We start from the raw sequence: 13,904 nt of genomic DNA, 5'->3' as shown, positions 1-13,904 counted from the left end.
ACTTGTTTTATTTTAGCTACATGCAAATTTGATGTACTGAAATAACCTGAAATGACACTTAAAAAACACAACTAAAACTTTTGATTTAAAATATATGAAAACAAAAACGAATTCCTAAAAAACGAATGAATAAATACTATAACAGTATCTGAATGATATTAAAATAACCCTGTTTTGAACACATGTACTGCACATACACACAGATGATGCTGCAGCTTACATCATCACTATGGCAACAAGTGGGAATCCATACTCTGCATCCTTGCAAACTATTATCTGGTTTAAGGGGCAGCAAACATTCACGCTCCGAGAGGGATACTATTTCACATTCACTTCATTTTGAGCAACATACAGTCTGTTAAGCGAAAGCTGAAATCTGTTAAAGCCTAAATAGTCAGCTAACTAGCCTCTAGTCAGCTGTCAAAACATACAGACAGAGAAGTTCGATGGCTAGCGTCCAAACTAACGTCTTACAAAAAAAAAACAAAGCGTTAAGAAGTCAAAGAAACGGATTAAAAGTAGTTCGTTAAGAACGTTTTAACGCAGTAACAGTAAAATCCCCATTTGAAGAGCTAGTTAGCGTAGCATGCAAACAACCCTTGTAGTGGGCGGGGCTTAACAACAAACCCCCTATCTACAGTGAGTGTACACTAACACACTCTAGGCCAGGGAACACTACTCCAAGGGTCAGAAAGGAGTGTTAAACGACTCACAGAGCTCGGAGTATCGGTGGCAGCTCCGGGCCAGCTGCTGCAAGTATCTCTCCAGCACATCGGACAGCAGATCACAGGCGCTCAGCTGCACCGCGTCCCAGCCCACCGCCTGACACATCTGCGCCACGGACACCCGCAGCAGCGAGCGGGCGTAACTCTCACACATGTCTCCTCTCCCGAAAGCCCGCTCTCACTGCGCCTGCAAAGGCTTTGTTTTGCTCATTCACATGAATAGGGACATTGGCGCTTCCATAGGAGCCGCCATCTTTACCTACCGAGTGAAACATTGCGGAGCAATCGATCGCGCATGCGCAGAAGAGCGGAGAGTCTGATCGATCATAGCTTGCTCGATTAGAACACCTGCATATGTATGTTAGTAGTGAAAAAAAAATGGTAATGATGGTGTGTAAAGTCTTGAATATTTCCTTTAAAAAATTGTATAAAATATAGATTTGTTCTTCTTTGTTTTCGAATGGTCTTTGTAATAGATAATACGCTAGTAATTAAAAGGCTACGGCTGATGATTAAAGTTTTTTCGAATCTTTCATTTTTATGAACCGGTTCAATAAACGATTCAGTGGATCTTTCACATGATCTATGAGATTCTCATAAATATATTGAAAGCAAATATGAGATTGTTGCATGGAGTGGTATTTTATTCCACTTGTATATTATACATTTTTATTATTACTGTACTCTAGCACTGGTTTATCATGTCTTTGTTTTGCTTTTCTTGCCTTTGAATGAATATTTCTTAAGTGTATCTCGGTGTGTTTTATTGTTTTTGTACATGGCATTAATAATAATGATGATAATAATAATATGTTGCATATTGTATGGTCACGTATTTGTAGGTCTGCGTTGCTGTTTATTATGTGCATTAAATAAATTATATTAAATTGTCATTTTTATGCCACAGACTGCTATAGTAGGGTCACATAAGGATTTACCCAGAAAAATTATGTGAATCATTAAAAGAAAAAATTAAAAAGTCCACGTGAATTTTGTGGATTTGTATATGACATGATACATATATTTTTGACATATGGTAAAGGTAATCATTTTATTTAATATATACATGTCTACCATAGTACTAAAACTACTATGGTAGTTTACAGTAGAACTATGGTTACTAATTATTTTAAGTAAAAGTCTATACCAATTTATAAAAATTTACTCAGAAAAGGCTGCGAGTTGGATTTAATATTTTTAAAAAAGAAACAACTCTTTCCCCACTGTGGAACGTTTAATGAAAGATTCACTTTTATACAAAAGCAAATTTAAAACAAATTATTTTTGATGCTGAAAAGATATTTCTGACAGTAAATTTCAAGCACATTATTGTTGTTGCTAAAAATGATTTCAAAGTCAGATCATATGCTTATATTACTACTAGTACAGTAAAGACGGAATGCAACAAATGAAACTTGTTTTCAAATGAAATCGTCAATTGTGCACTGAAACACTAATATTCTTATATTTTTAAACAATTTCTAATGCACAATGAACTCGGATGACTCAAATACATCTTCAGAAGAAAAAAAACAACAACGGTTGGGTATGGTGATGTGCATCGGTTCTCAGATGATAACCATCAGAATCTGAGCTCCAGTGGCAGCTGATTAAATAATGTATGAGTGACCCATATGGTCAAACTTTCTACTTGTCCATTACTTTAATAGATCAGACCCTCTTCTACAATCAGTGACCCCCAAATTCACCCTTTCATGGATCCAGACACCCAACACCGCAGCTCGATCGTTTAATCTGATACTGTGGTGGCTGGCTGGGCTTGAGTTTCAAATGGATAACAAGGAGGCTAAACTTGTTTTGATTGGCAATTATAAGAAGGAATAATAAGGATGCCGTTAAGTCAATTGGGTTTATCAGTAATCAGTTCAAAGTAACTTAATACTGTTTTAAGCAAAATCCGTAAACGCCAGAGAGGGTTTATTAGAAGGATTGACCTCGTGTTCTGTTTTGGCAGACGTCTTCTCTTCAAATGCTCTTTGTATTGATAACCTCTGAGCGTAGCCGAGCCCACGGCTTCAAAGCAAAGTTCACAAGCTTTAATTCCAATGGAAAACAAGCATGAGACGGGAAACATTTTTTTTTTTTTTTTTTTAAGAGGACATCAAAGCTGATTAGGACATACACTCGAACTCAAATGGATGGCGTTTCTCTGTAAGAGGTTTATTTTCTCTGATAATTGTACAAACAGAAGCACATATATATTTATGAATTCTACACCAGGTGACTGCACTGGAGAATATGTGCGCCAGAACCACCCTGGACGTTTACAGGACTCCTCTTTATCTGTAATGAGAAAATAAATATATTTAGTACATTCTAAACATTCAAGGCCTGTTCACACCAAAACAAGTGTTGATTAGTTTGAATGCACAGCTGTTCGACATGAACATTTGCATGCAGTCAAAGCAACAGTTTGTTTTTACAGAGAGGTGCTGTATTTCCCCCCCCCAACGCACTACTGAAAAACTTCGCCAACCAATAAAATTTGCGTTTTTGGTCACATGCACACACACGTGATTACGTAAAACTACAACTTGGTAGTGCTCACAAAAAGACTATTGTGCTGAGCTACAATGAACAGTGGAGGAAGTTGTGTAAAGTTGCACGCAGCCATCCTTGTTTACTGTTGTATTTCTGCTGTTTAACCAGCTCCACCTACTGGCAGAGAGTGAATTTGCGATTTCATTCAGCCTTTCTGCCGTTTTCTTTTCAGCATTGGTCTGAACAGTCAAATTGCACACGAATGGTTGCGACAAACATTTGTGTTGGTGTGAATATATATTAGTCAAGTTCAAGGCCAGAAACATTCTATGAAAGAAGCATTTACATTCATGTACTTGCATATAGAGTATGTTTCAGGCCTAACCAATAAGACTAGAAGTCAGTGTGTCACACTTTACCAAAAAAATAAGCTCTTTTACTCTTTAACTTATGCAGCTTTTACTAATGGCCTGTGGAAATTAACTTCTCTGTTTTGAGCAAACCCAATAACAGAACCCACCACATTCAACAAAACGCCTTATAAAGAAAGCAAGAACACTTAAAAAAAAAAAAAAAAAAAAAAAAAAAAAAAGCATTGTCAAAGCTATTTCTCTATAAGCACACACTATATTCTACAGTCAGCTGCAGGATGTTACCTCAGTCACGCTTCAGTCTCTGTGAACGGTGAATGCATGCATATTATGGAAGGTCAGTGAGGGAAAGATGGAAATTGGATTAATGTGATTGTGGTGTAAAAACAACGCATAAAGTAAATGAGTTTATTAAATTAAAAGAAATAAAAACATGCTGTGGATGTAACAGACCAGGGAAAACCACAACCCAATACAAATAATGAATGAATGAGGAAGACAGGTGGCATGCATGGGTTATAATGAGGGTAAGAGTTGGGCAAAGAAAGAGGAAAAACAGCTTACAGAGCAGCGGCTCCAGAAATGATCTCAATGAGCTCCTTAGTGATGACGGCCTGGCGGGTTCGGTTGAAGGTCAGAGTCAGCTTGTCAATCATCTCAGCTGACGGAGAGAAAGATTTCAAGATTGCAAATGAGAATTCTCAAGTATGAGCGATAACATTAGTAATGAGCACACTTTAGCAAGGAATGTAGGAAACTGGCCATCAAAGTCTTTTGAAACTGAAAGGAAGATGACATATAAAATGACTCACAAGCGTTCTTGCTGGCGCTGTCCATAGCGGTCATCCTGGCGCTCTGCTCACTGGTGGTGGACTCCTTCAGCCCGAAGTAGATGATGTTGACCAGAGCAAACTCCTGATAGTTCCTCAGCACATCAGCATCGATGTCATCATAGATGCCCATGTTTTCTGAACAAAACACATGACAAATGAATGATTCTGTTCCGGGGTCACTTGATCACATCTTAAAACTAGGGTTGTGCGATTCATCGAAATCGTCATAAAATCGCGATTTGAGCTTGCGCGATTTCTAAATCGCTTTATAGCACGATTTTCCGCGCCTCCGACCTCCCGCAGTATGCTATCCGAACCAATCAGAATGCACCGTGCCTAAATGGAGCAGGAGAACAGAACAGACCGGGCGGGCATACAAACGTAACGCTAGGTTCACACACTCCGTCTGTGGTGCGTATTTTTTCCGCGTATGTCTGTTCTAGAGACATGTTACAGCTTCTTGATAAAGCTATAATTGGTTTTCTTTTGGAAATATGTTTCAAATTCACACTGAATACATTAATGACTAAAGCATGTCTGTGTGTGTCAAAATCGTGATTAAAATAGAAATCGCAAAATTGATCAAAGAAATCGCGCTAGATTTTTTTTGTCCATATCGCACAGCCCTACTTAAAACCCAGTCAATGTAGTCAACAAAAACAAGCATGAAATAAGGCTGTACTAATAAAAACGATATATTCATTTATTGGGTCTAGTACTGTTAAACCGATAATTATTTTCATGATTTGGCAGATAAAGGGTGTATTACTGTTTCTGCCTGACATTTTACGTATATGTGTGTGTGTGTACTCTAGGGCTGTCCAAAAAAAATTTCAAATTTCGAATATTCGTCGAATTAAAAAAAAAAAAATCCACATTCAAATGCAAAAATGTTGCATTTGAATTTTAGGTCTGCGTCAGCCGTCAGGCAGCCTTATCAGTGGCGCACGAAATGCGACAACGATGTAAGTGTCATTGATTTTGTTAGTCTATCCAGTTGAACCCACTAGATGCGGCGCTGCTACGTTGTTCATTCAATATATTGCGGAAAACGAGAGCATCAGTCTGGAGAAGATGTTGTTTACGTCAAAACTGAAACCAAGCCATTCACACAGAACGCATATTTATCACATTTTCTAGAGGGACATCTATCAGCGTTGCACTCGCGTCTGGCACAAGAGAGCGGCATGTTTAGAAAGCAATGTAAAATTAATGCAAGTTCAACTTTTAAAAAACATGTCTCAAGACTTTATGGCGGTTTTCCCCATCCCACTGTATCTCATGTTTTTAAATGAAGAAAGTAGCCTACGTTTGTGATTAGTTTTCAGTCCTTTGTATTAAACTATACATACATGCATGGTGCTGTTTTTTTTTTTTCTAATCGTTTAAGCAACTTTATTAATTATATATGGTTTATAAACATTTTAAACATTATGCACTTTTTTTTCTCAAAGATAGTCGTGTTATTTTACTACGCTTTGAAGAAACGTGCATAATATTTTGCACGATGCGCCCTCTTGTGGCCTCAGGAGAGAAGCCAAAAGCTTTTTTCCCCCTAACTGAAATTATGCCTTTTAAATTAGAATATAAATCGAATTTTGATAATATTTAAGTAGAAAATTAAAATTTAGTTTTTCAGTCATTTTGACAGCCCTATAGTGTACTCCTTGTTACCTTTATTCTTATTATTATACGACTGTCCTGAGATGATGCCTTGGAATGTTTTCAATCAGTAAACAAAAAGAAGATCTATACATTTTTATTTAAACAAATTAAAATAATTATTTTGAAGGCTACAAGTGAATTTTGTACAATTGCAGCTATATATGCAGCTTATAATCTACAGTATGAAAAAAAGAATATTGATGACTGTTATTTTCTAAAGAGTACATAAACGCATTATTTACCATGCATTATTATTTCATGCATAGATTACATAAAGTGAGTGTTAGATGATGGCACAGATGATCTAAATCTAAAAACGATAGGGGAAATGAGGATGCCCAATGAAAAATCTAATTCCAATCTCAACACTATTTCACAAAAATAAATAATAATAATAATATTGTTCGATAAGCAACGGCACAATACATCAATCATCCCTAGATTTACTCCTGCTCACAAACGTGTTGGGCCTCAGACATGTTTAATGTGGTTTCAACTGTAATCCAATTATGTTGTTGTTATATGAGTCATGATGGGTATCCAGCCCAACAATGAAACAATACCTGAGCTTGCAACAGTGTCCAAGGAAAATAGAGGTTTCGCATCTGTCTTATATGAAATCACAGACCTGAAGAGGACACAAACCAGCATCAAAAGCAATAAAAAAAAATGTGGTTCTATTTTTAGTATAAAACAATGTGCATTATGTGTCAAACCTAAATCTGTTGTATACGATGGATCCCTGGTCGAACTCGTAGCCAGAGTCCAGCAGCTCTGTGGCAATGACGGAAGCATCGGTGAAAGTGGGAGGCTTGCGGCCCACCTCCTTACAGTTGATCAGGATGTGTTTGCCATGGGTCCTAATGGGTTTACAGAAGCAGAGGAAGAGATTCAAGCAAAGAACATTGCAAAAAGTGGTATTTGCATCTACAAACTTAAGAAATGACTGAATGAGAATTACAGAGACAAGACAAGACTGAGAAAGGGAGAAAAAGAACTACCTGTACAGCAGACCTCTGAGTTTGTCCCCCACATTGACAATCATGACCTCTTTGCCGGCACCAGAGAGCTTGGCGATCTCACTCTTTATGGCTTTGGACACGCTGCTGTGGATGGCACCGCAGAGACCACGGTCAGATGACACACCAATGATCAAGTGCTTGTTCTTGTCTTCTGGAGCCTTGATCTCAGCCTTCTCGTAGAGTGCTAAACAACAAAGACATGAAAAAAATAACATTACCATATTATCACAAGATGTTTTAAATGGATGTCAGAATATTGGTGCAATATAGAGTGCATTTTTTTGGGATAATATCCTGCATACCCATAGCACCGGTGCCATAGACCCGGGCGGGCTTCAGGGATCTCTCAGCTCTGGAATACTTTGCTGCTGCCACCATCTTCATGGATTTGGTGATCTTCTGGATGTTCTTGATGGACTTCAACCGAATGGTGACTGGCGAGAGAAAAAAAAAGAAAAAAACAATGGTCAGAAACGTCATACAATTGTCTGTTAGGTATAATAACATTACCGCAAAACAAATATTAGCAAGATATAAATAATATTAACTATAACAAAAACTGCATTTGTAAAGATATTAATGTCAGCTGACCTTTTATAAAGCAAAATGAGACTTTACTTACTGTCCTTCAAGGTAGCCATGTTCCTGACCTGCCCACTGCAAGAGACGTTTTATAGAAGTTAAGCTCATCCACAAATAAATACAATATAATAACTCTCAGGTCAATGAAGCATTAATAAATATGACAGCAACTGAAGTTACACTGAAAGTAATGCATAGTACCCTGGAAACCCACACTGCTATTTACAGCATTGCACGACAAAACAGAACGGTTTCCATACAAACAGTTCAGAACTCAAGAAGATAACTTGATTAAATATGTGGAGTCAGCAGCGTATTGCTATTAAATAACCATAATAAACATGGAAATGTCAAGTCGCGCGCTGTCATTCGCTTAAGCACACTGCGGCCTAAAGTTCACCGCGTCCTTGTTCCACCGCATCCGCATTTCATTGACCAACTGACACAATTTAGTCTCATTACTTATAAACACACATTAAACGCATATTTCCAGAAAATTATGTATTCAACAAATCAATAAATTCCTACCATTGTGGGAGGAACGCCGCCGCGCTGGTCCTGGCGAACATGTTCACTTCAACGAAGGTCAGAGCAGCCGGTCTGCGCAGGCGCAAATAAAGCGCAGAAAGACGTTCTCGTCGCAATCTCGCGATAGTAGAGGTACACACGGATCAGTGACGAAACACGCATGTTAGCAAAGCGAGGGATTCGCGTCACAACGCAAGAAAGAGTGGGAAGTGTTGAGACACTGGAACTGTTATTATTTTTCATTAAATCTTGATTTTTTTTGGACTGATTAAAATGGGGAAAGCTGATTTTCTAAGTCCTAAAGCGATTGGAAACAGAATTAAAGCCAAAGGCCTTCAGAAACTGCGCTGGTATTGTCAGATGTGTCAGAAACAGTGTAGAGACGAAGTAAGTTTATGTGAACGTGTGTGTCTTATTCTTCATTAACGCGTAATTGGCATGTGTAGATTAAGTAATTAGATTATTTTATCATCTAATTTTAGGTATGAATAAATGTACTACTTAGTCTGTTTTAATTTTCCTATATTTTGTATATGTTTTCCTATATATTTGTTTTTAGCATTTTTTGACATCATTGTCTCTATATCTAAACAGCATTATTGGATATCTTAGGCCATGTTACAAAAGTTTTGCTGCCTTTCTAGATTTCTTGTTGGTTATAATATGTAATATGTGTCTTGCAACATGCTAAATGATTAAATGAAAACTTAATAAGCTACCAACGCCATAGACCGTCTTAAAAACAAGTGACCTCCCTATGTAGTCAGCATGTTTGTGCGTTATAGGCAATGACTGTGTTGGGTATCATTGTCTTAAAACCTAGTTAGACAGCATTTTGGGTCAACATATGGACACTGAGCCTATCTGAGTTTGAGCAATATAGGTTGTGTTTCAAAACCAGACTTTGCCAATATTGTCAGCTAACATGATCTCTCTGGATTGCAGAATGGGTTTAAATGTCACTGCATGTCTGAGTCTCATCAGAGACAGCTGCTGTTAGCTTCAGAGAACCCCAACCAGTTCCTGAACTACTTCTCTGAGTAAGTCAACACACACACTGTCCATCCACATCTGTCCATTGATCCAGCTGTCTTTGAGATCAAATGTGATTTTAAATTCTGATTTTATAGGGAGTTCAAAAGTGACTTCGTAGAGCTGCTCCGAAGACGTTTTGGTAAGTCACTGCTGTTTTTATTCATTACTCAGTATTGGATCCAGTATCAGTATTATTGTAGGCTAAGACAGTCTGTGTTCGTTTTTTGCAGGGACTAAGCGAGTTCACAATAACATTGTGTATAATGAGTACATCAGTCATCGGGAACACGTTCACATGAACTCTACGCAGTGGGAGACTCTCACCGACTTCACCAAATGGCTTGGGAGAGAAGGCAAGCATCCTATACATTTTATTGAACTAAAACCCCAGATATGCACAACATACAATACCATTCAAAATTTTGAGGTCAGTAGATTTCTTTTTTTTCTATTTACTTTTAATTAGCAAGAATGCATTAAATTGATCAAAAGTGACAGTGAATACGTTTTACATTGTTACAAAAAAATATATATTTTAAATAAATTCTGTCCTTTTTTACGTTTATATTCATCAAAGAATTCTGAAAAAGCATTGTGGTTTCCACAAAAAAAAAAATTAAATAGCACAACTATTTTCAATATTCATAATAAAAAGAAATATTTCAAATCAGCATATTAGAATTGTTTCTGAAGGATCATGTGACACTGAAGACTGGAGTAATGATGCTGAAAATTCACCACAGGAATAAAGTGCATTTTTCAAATGATAGTAATATTTCACCAAATGACTGTATTTTTGATCAGATAAATAGATTCTTGATGACTTCTGCACAGTAGAGTGTAGGTGTTTCATTTAGATTGTGTGTACAGGTTATTGCAAAGTAGATGAGACACCTAAAGGCTGGTACGTCCAGTACATTGATCGTGATCCGGAGACGATCCGCAGACAGGAAGAGCTAGAGAGGAAGAAGAAACAGGATATGGATGATGAAGAACGCAGCGCCAAATTCATCGAAGAACAAGTTCGCCGCGGCCAAGAGGGCAAGGAGCCAGAGGTGTGTTTGTGTGCTGAAAAAGAAAAAATGTTTTGTTTTCTTTTGATTTCATCTTGCTCAAATTTTCATTGTCCAAACAGGAAGAACCAGTGTTCACAGAACTGAAGCGAATGAATGAAGATGAGAAAGTAGCTTTTAATTTGGACATTGCTTTAGCAGGACCTTCTAAAACAAGGTATAACCAGTCTAAAAGTCTCATAAAGCAATATGACTGTAGTTTGGGTGACAATAACGATCTGTTTTTATTTCTATAGCACCACTTTGGGTCCTAGTGCCCTTAAAGCTGCAGCCTCTGCAAAAAGGAAAGAGTCTTCCCACAGCAGAGACTCGAAGGACAAGAAAAAGAAATCGGCTCTGGATGAGATAATAGAGGCACGTTCTTCATTAACGTTTTCTTTTGTTGTAACGTTGGTGTTATATATTCACGATGAAATCCACGCAGATCATGCAGTTTTGTTGCACATTTATCAGCTAGGATTCAACCAGAACTTTCCCTTTGTGTGTCTTCCAGATGGAGGAACAGAAGAAGAAATCTGTAAGATCGGATAACTGGATACAAGCAAACATTGTAGTGAAAGTGATAACTAAGAAACTGGGAGAGAAGTATTACAAGAAGAAAGCAGTCATTCGGGTAACTGCAGCGCTGTCATTACAGGACACACAGAGTGATTAGACTTTTCCTACAGTGATACTGTGTGCATGCGTGTGATATTACAGGAAGTGCAGGATAAATACACGGCTGTGGTGAAGATGATCGACTCTGGAGACAAACTCAAACTGGACCAGAGTCATTTGGAGACAGTCATTCCAGCTCCTGGTATTACCCGTTACTGTTTTCAGTGTAACTCAAAATGAAGAAAGATAGAAATTCTCAATCTAATCTCTCATTCTGTCTTAGGTAAGCGCGTTTTGATTGTGAACGGTCAATATAAAAACACAGAGGCTATCCTGGAAGGCATAAATGAGCACAAATTCTCTGCTACACTCACGTTAGACTCGGTAAGTTCACTCGGAAAATTGTCACTGCACACTATTAAAATGCTGGCTCTAATTGGCTCTAATCGCTCAGAAGTGAGTAGATACATTTATAAACAAAAATTGGATTTTTGCTGTTCTTTTTAAAGTTTCTATTCAAAGAATCCTGAACACAATGTTTTGTGTTGTCCACTAAAATATTAAGCAGCACAACTGTTCTCCAGGATTGAGAACCACTCATCTAAAGCATGTTTTTTTTTGTCTTGGTTTAGGGTCGGATGAAAGGAAAGACAGTGGAGGGGATTGCATATGAGGATTTCTCCAAATTGGCCTGATGTTCTTTCTTCTTCTCCACGGCGCCTCCGCTGTGTCAGAGTGCATAATAAAGACTCTTAAATGACCTGATTTACATATTGGAACAAAATGACCAATGGTTTTTATTGTGTTTTTTTTCCCCATTGTTATCTCTGTTGTCATTGAAAACGGTTGCATATGATTAAAATATTTAATTAATCAAATTTTCGATTAAATGTCTCACTGCAGATGCTCAAGTCAGAAGTCTTACAATACATTAATTCGTTTTTGATTGGCTTTAATTATTAAGTAATTTCAGTTCAGTTGGTTGATGTGCATCACTGTTTTCCTATGTTTTGTATATATTTTCTTGTAGAATAAAAAAACTTTTTTTAAATGGCAAAATGGCATGTTTTGGTTTTCTTTGCTTCTTATTGCTTGTATAAAATAACAGATTTCTACCAATCTCTTAGCAAGTGTCCTAAGCTTGCTGCCACACTCATGCTCTCAGATAGCGGTCAGGAAGCTGTCCAGCTGAGGCAGGATATAGCTGGTGTAACTGCCATCAATGAAGCCTTTCCCACTGTTATGGATGAACCAGCAGTAGACATCTGAACCTCGTTTCTTGTCACGTCTGTAATCCTTCTGCCAGCCCCTGATTGATATACAGATATTGCACAATTTTAATATGATAGAACAGAAGTTGGATTGGGTGGATCTTAAGTTCAGTCAAAGAAAATATATATATATTTTTTTTTTTTTACATTATTTTCATGAAAATTATACATTCCTCCCCAAATTCTTATTGCTGTAATGTGAAAAAAATGATAAACTATTTGAATTGTGAAGTATTTATACATCATGGTAGGTTTTTTGTTTTATGTCTTTCAGTTATGCAGATTTTAATATATATTACAATATTTTTTCTGGACAGGATGATATTTATGATTGTCAGAGAAATTCTAACAGACAACCAACTAGTGAGGACATTTAACGTCCTTATTAATTAAAGGTCGTATAAATTAGTCAAATCATGTTTCTATTTACATCTAGTGTGTTGCACAGTTTCTGTGATTGTTATATTTATGGGTAGGGGAAAATATAAGTAACCTGACATAAAAAAAACAATGAGAAATGAGATTTGTATGTGATAGTACCTGGTGACAGCTAGTTTGTTGCCTTTCACTTCCATTGTGGCCTCTTTCTTCTTTGGATCTGCTCCCTCATGCACGCCGTACACCTTCACTTTTGGTTCCTGTGCAAACTGACCTGTTATGAGACGGTCAAAATCAATTTTTGAGAACAAGACCCACACACTTGTTAGTGTGATGAATAATGTGTTTAAGCGGTTTCGTACATTTAAATATTAAGTAACTTACCAATGAGACCATGAACCTGTGTGGAGTATTTGTTGTCGCTAGACATGTAAATGCCCAGGAAGTCCACCTGCACAGGATGTTTCTTCCACACCCGATGCAAAAGCACCATCACTGAAATCTTCCCATCAATCGTCACAGTAACATGTTGCTCTTTCACTATGGTGACCCTCATCCTGATAAGCAAGAGTTTTGCATAATGCAGAGAACTGCATTTAGAGGGATAGTTCTGTCATTACTCACTTTCATGTCATTCCAAACCCGAGATACCTTCGTTCATCTTCAGAACACAAATTAAAGGGGTCATATGATGCAATTTCAATTTTTCCTTTCTCTTTGGAGTGTTACAAGCTCTTGGTGCATAAAGAAGATCTGTAAAGTTGCAAAGACTAAAGTCTCAAATCCAAAGAGATATTCTTTATAAAAGTTAAGAGTCAACCACTCCTACCTAAAACGGCTCGTTCTAACACGCCCCCACATGTCTATGTCACGATGTGGGAAGATTTGCATAACGCCGCCCAAATGTTCACGCAAAGAAAGGCGGCGTAACTTTTATTCTTGCTGTAGTATTGTTGTTGCCGCCGCCGCCGCCATGTAGTGAAGGCGCTGTGTGTTTCGTTGTGAAAGCGAAACTACTTTATTTGGTCTTCCAAAAGAGGACACGACTAGAAATCACTGGTTAAGTTGTATTTAAAACACTGTTCCAGAGCAGTTCAACCAAAATATTCATGTCTGCATTTGTGATCGGAGAAATGACAAACAACAAGCGCTACTCTACACTGCTCAAAACTCGCGTTTGAATCATCAGTGGCAAATCCTTTAATTTATGAAAACGTACTTACAGACGCCGTGTCAGAACAGCCGGCATTGTAGTCTACTCCTACCAGGATCAGGAAACAGTCCTCAATAAAATGCGCTGGACACATCTGAATATTTGGGTT

The 13,904-nt window shown here is 37.6% G+C and overlaps 4 protein-coding genes across 6 annotated transcripts in view; 1 reads left to right on the top strand and 3 right to left on the bottom strand.

Annotated features, from left to right (window-relative positions):
* Positions 1-1,004, bottom strand: part of taf3 (TAF3 RNA polymerase II, TATA box binding protein (TBP)-associated facto) — a 52,163-nt gene extending 51,159 nt beyond the window's left edge. Inside the window, exon 1 of the mRNA XM_016458504.1 lies at positions 714-1,004. Within this exon, the coding sequence (XP_016313990.1) occupies positions 714-879 (166 nt within the window). The 5' untranslated portion in view covers positions 880-1,004. The remainder of the gene's footprint in view (positions 1-713) is intronic.
* A 1,879-nt stretch (positions 1,005-2,883) lies between these two features.
* Positions 2,884-8,325, bottom strand: atp5f1c (ATP synthase F1 subunit gamma). Of its 2 annotated transcripts, XM_016458472.1 has the most exons (9): positions 8,229-8,324; positions 7,741-7,775; positions 7,421-7,552; positions 7,098-7,302; positions 6,813-6,956; positions 6,660-6,724; positions 4,411-4,566; positions 4,163-4,259; positions 2,884-3,029 (listed from the first exon to the last, which is right to left on the bottom strand). In XM_016458472.1, exons 1-9 carry the CDS (start codon positions 8,267-8,269, stop codon positions 3,026-3,028), a joined length of 879 nt encoding a protein of 292 aa, XP_016313958.1. In that variant the 5' UTR covers positions 8,270-8,324; the 3' UTR covers positions 2,884-3,025. The 2 variants fall into 2 exon arrangements, with proteins under 2 accessions (XP_016313958.1, XP_016313959.1); XM_016458473.1 differs by lacking the exon at positions 2,884-3,029 and having other exon boundaries at positions 4,159-4,259; positions 8,229-8,325.
* Positions 8,326-8,388: 63 nt separating this feature from the next.
* Positions 8,389-12,074, top strand: kin (Kin17 DNA and RNA binding protein). 2 transcript variants are annotated; one of them, XM_016458471.1, is made up of 11 exons: positions 8,394-8,615; positions 9,174-9,268; positions 9,359-9,402; positions 9,494-9,616; positions 10,134-10,318; positions 10,399-10,493; positions 10,573-10,690; positions 10,830-10,949; positions 11,036-11,135; positions 11,217-11,317; positions 11,566-12,074. In XM_016458471.1, exons 1-11 carry the CDS (start codon positions 8,502-8,504, stop codon positions 11,626-11,628), a joined length of 1,158 nt encoding a protein of 385 aa, XP_016313957.1. In that variant the 5' UTR covers positions 8,394-8,501; the 3' UTR covers positions 11,629-12,074. The 2 variants fall into 2 exon arrangements, with proteins under 2 accessions (XP_016313956.1, XP_016313957.1); XM_016458470.1 differs by lacking the exon at positions 11,566-12,074 and having other exon boundaries at positions 8,389-8,615; positions 11,217-11,559.
* Positions 11,699-13,904, bottom strand: part of LOC107666937 (inter-alpha-trypsin inhibitor heavy chain H2-like) — an 18,078-nt gene continuing 15,872 nt past the window's right edge. Inside the window, exons 15-17 of the mRNA XM_016458467.1 lie at positions 12,967-13,139; positions 12,745-12,856; positions 11,699-12,242 (exon numbers count right to left, since the gene is read on the bottom strand). Coding sequence (XP_016313953.1) covers positions 12,095-12,242; positions 12,745-12,856; positions 12,967-13,139 — 433 coding nt within the window. The 3' untranslated portion in view covers positions 11,699-12,094. The remainder of the gene's footprint in view (positions 12,243-12,744; positions 12,857-12,966; positions 13,140-13,904) is intronic.

Source organism: Sinocyclocheilus anshuiensis, unplaced genomic scaffold (genome assembly GCF_001515605.1).
Source record: "Sinocyclocheilus anshuiensis isolate Anshui unplaced genomic scaffold, SAMN03320099.WGS_v1.1 scaffold719, whole genome shotgun sequence".
NCBI lineage: Eukaryota > Metazoa > Chordata > Actinopteri > Cypriniformes > Cyprinidae > Sinocyclocheilus > Sinocyclocheilus anshuiensis.
The sequence above is the reverse complement of the archived record's forward strand: the minus strand, read 5'-3'. Positions and strand labels throughout refer to the sequence as shown.

Excerpts from the sequence above, each read along its gene's own strand:
- atp5f1c (XM_016458473.1), bottom strand. The coding sequence starts at position 8,269 with ATGTTCGCCAGGACCAGCGCGGCGGCGTTCCTCCCACAATG. Across the intron at positions 7,776-8,228 it reads GCGGCGTTCCTCCCACAATG|TGGGCAGGTCAGGAACATGG; the intron begins GTAGGAATTTAT and ends CGTCTCTTGCAG. Across the intron at positions 6,725-6,812 it reads ATCGTATACAACAGATTTAG|GTCTGTGATTTCATATAAGA; the intron begins GTTTGACACATA and ends TGTCCTCTTCAG.
- kin (XM_016458470.1), top strand. The coding sequence starts at position 8,502 with ATGGGGAAAGCTGATTTTCTAAGTCCTAAAGCGATTGGAAACAGAATT. Across the intron at positions 9,269-9,358 it reads TTCCTGAACTACTTCTCTGA|GGAGTTCAAAAGTGACTTCG; the intron begins GTAAGTCAACAC and ends CTGATTTTATAG. Across the intron at positions 10,950-11,035 it reads AGAAGAAAGCAGTCATTCGG|GAAGTGCAGGATAAATACAC; the intron begins GTAACTGCAGCG and ends GTGATATTACAG.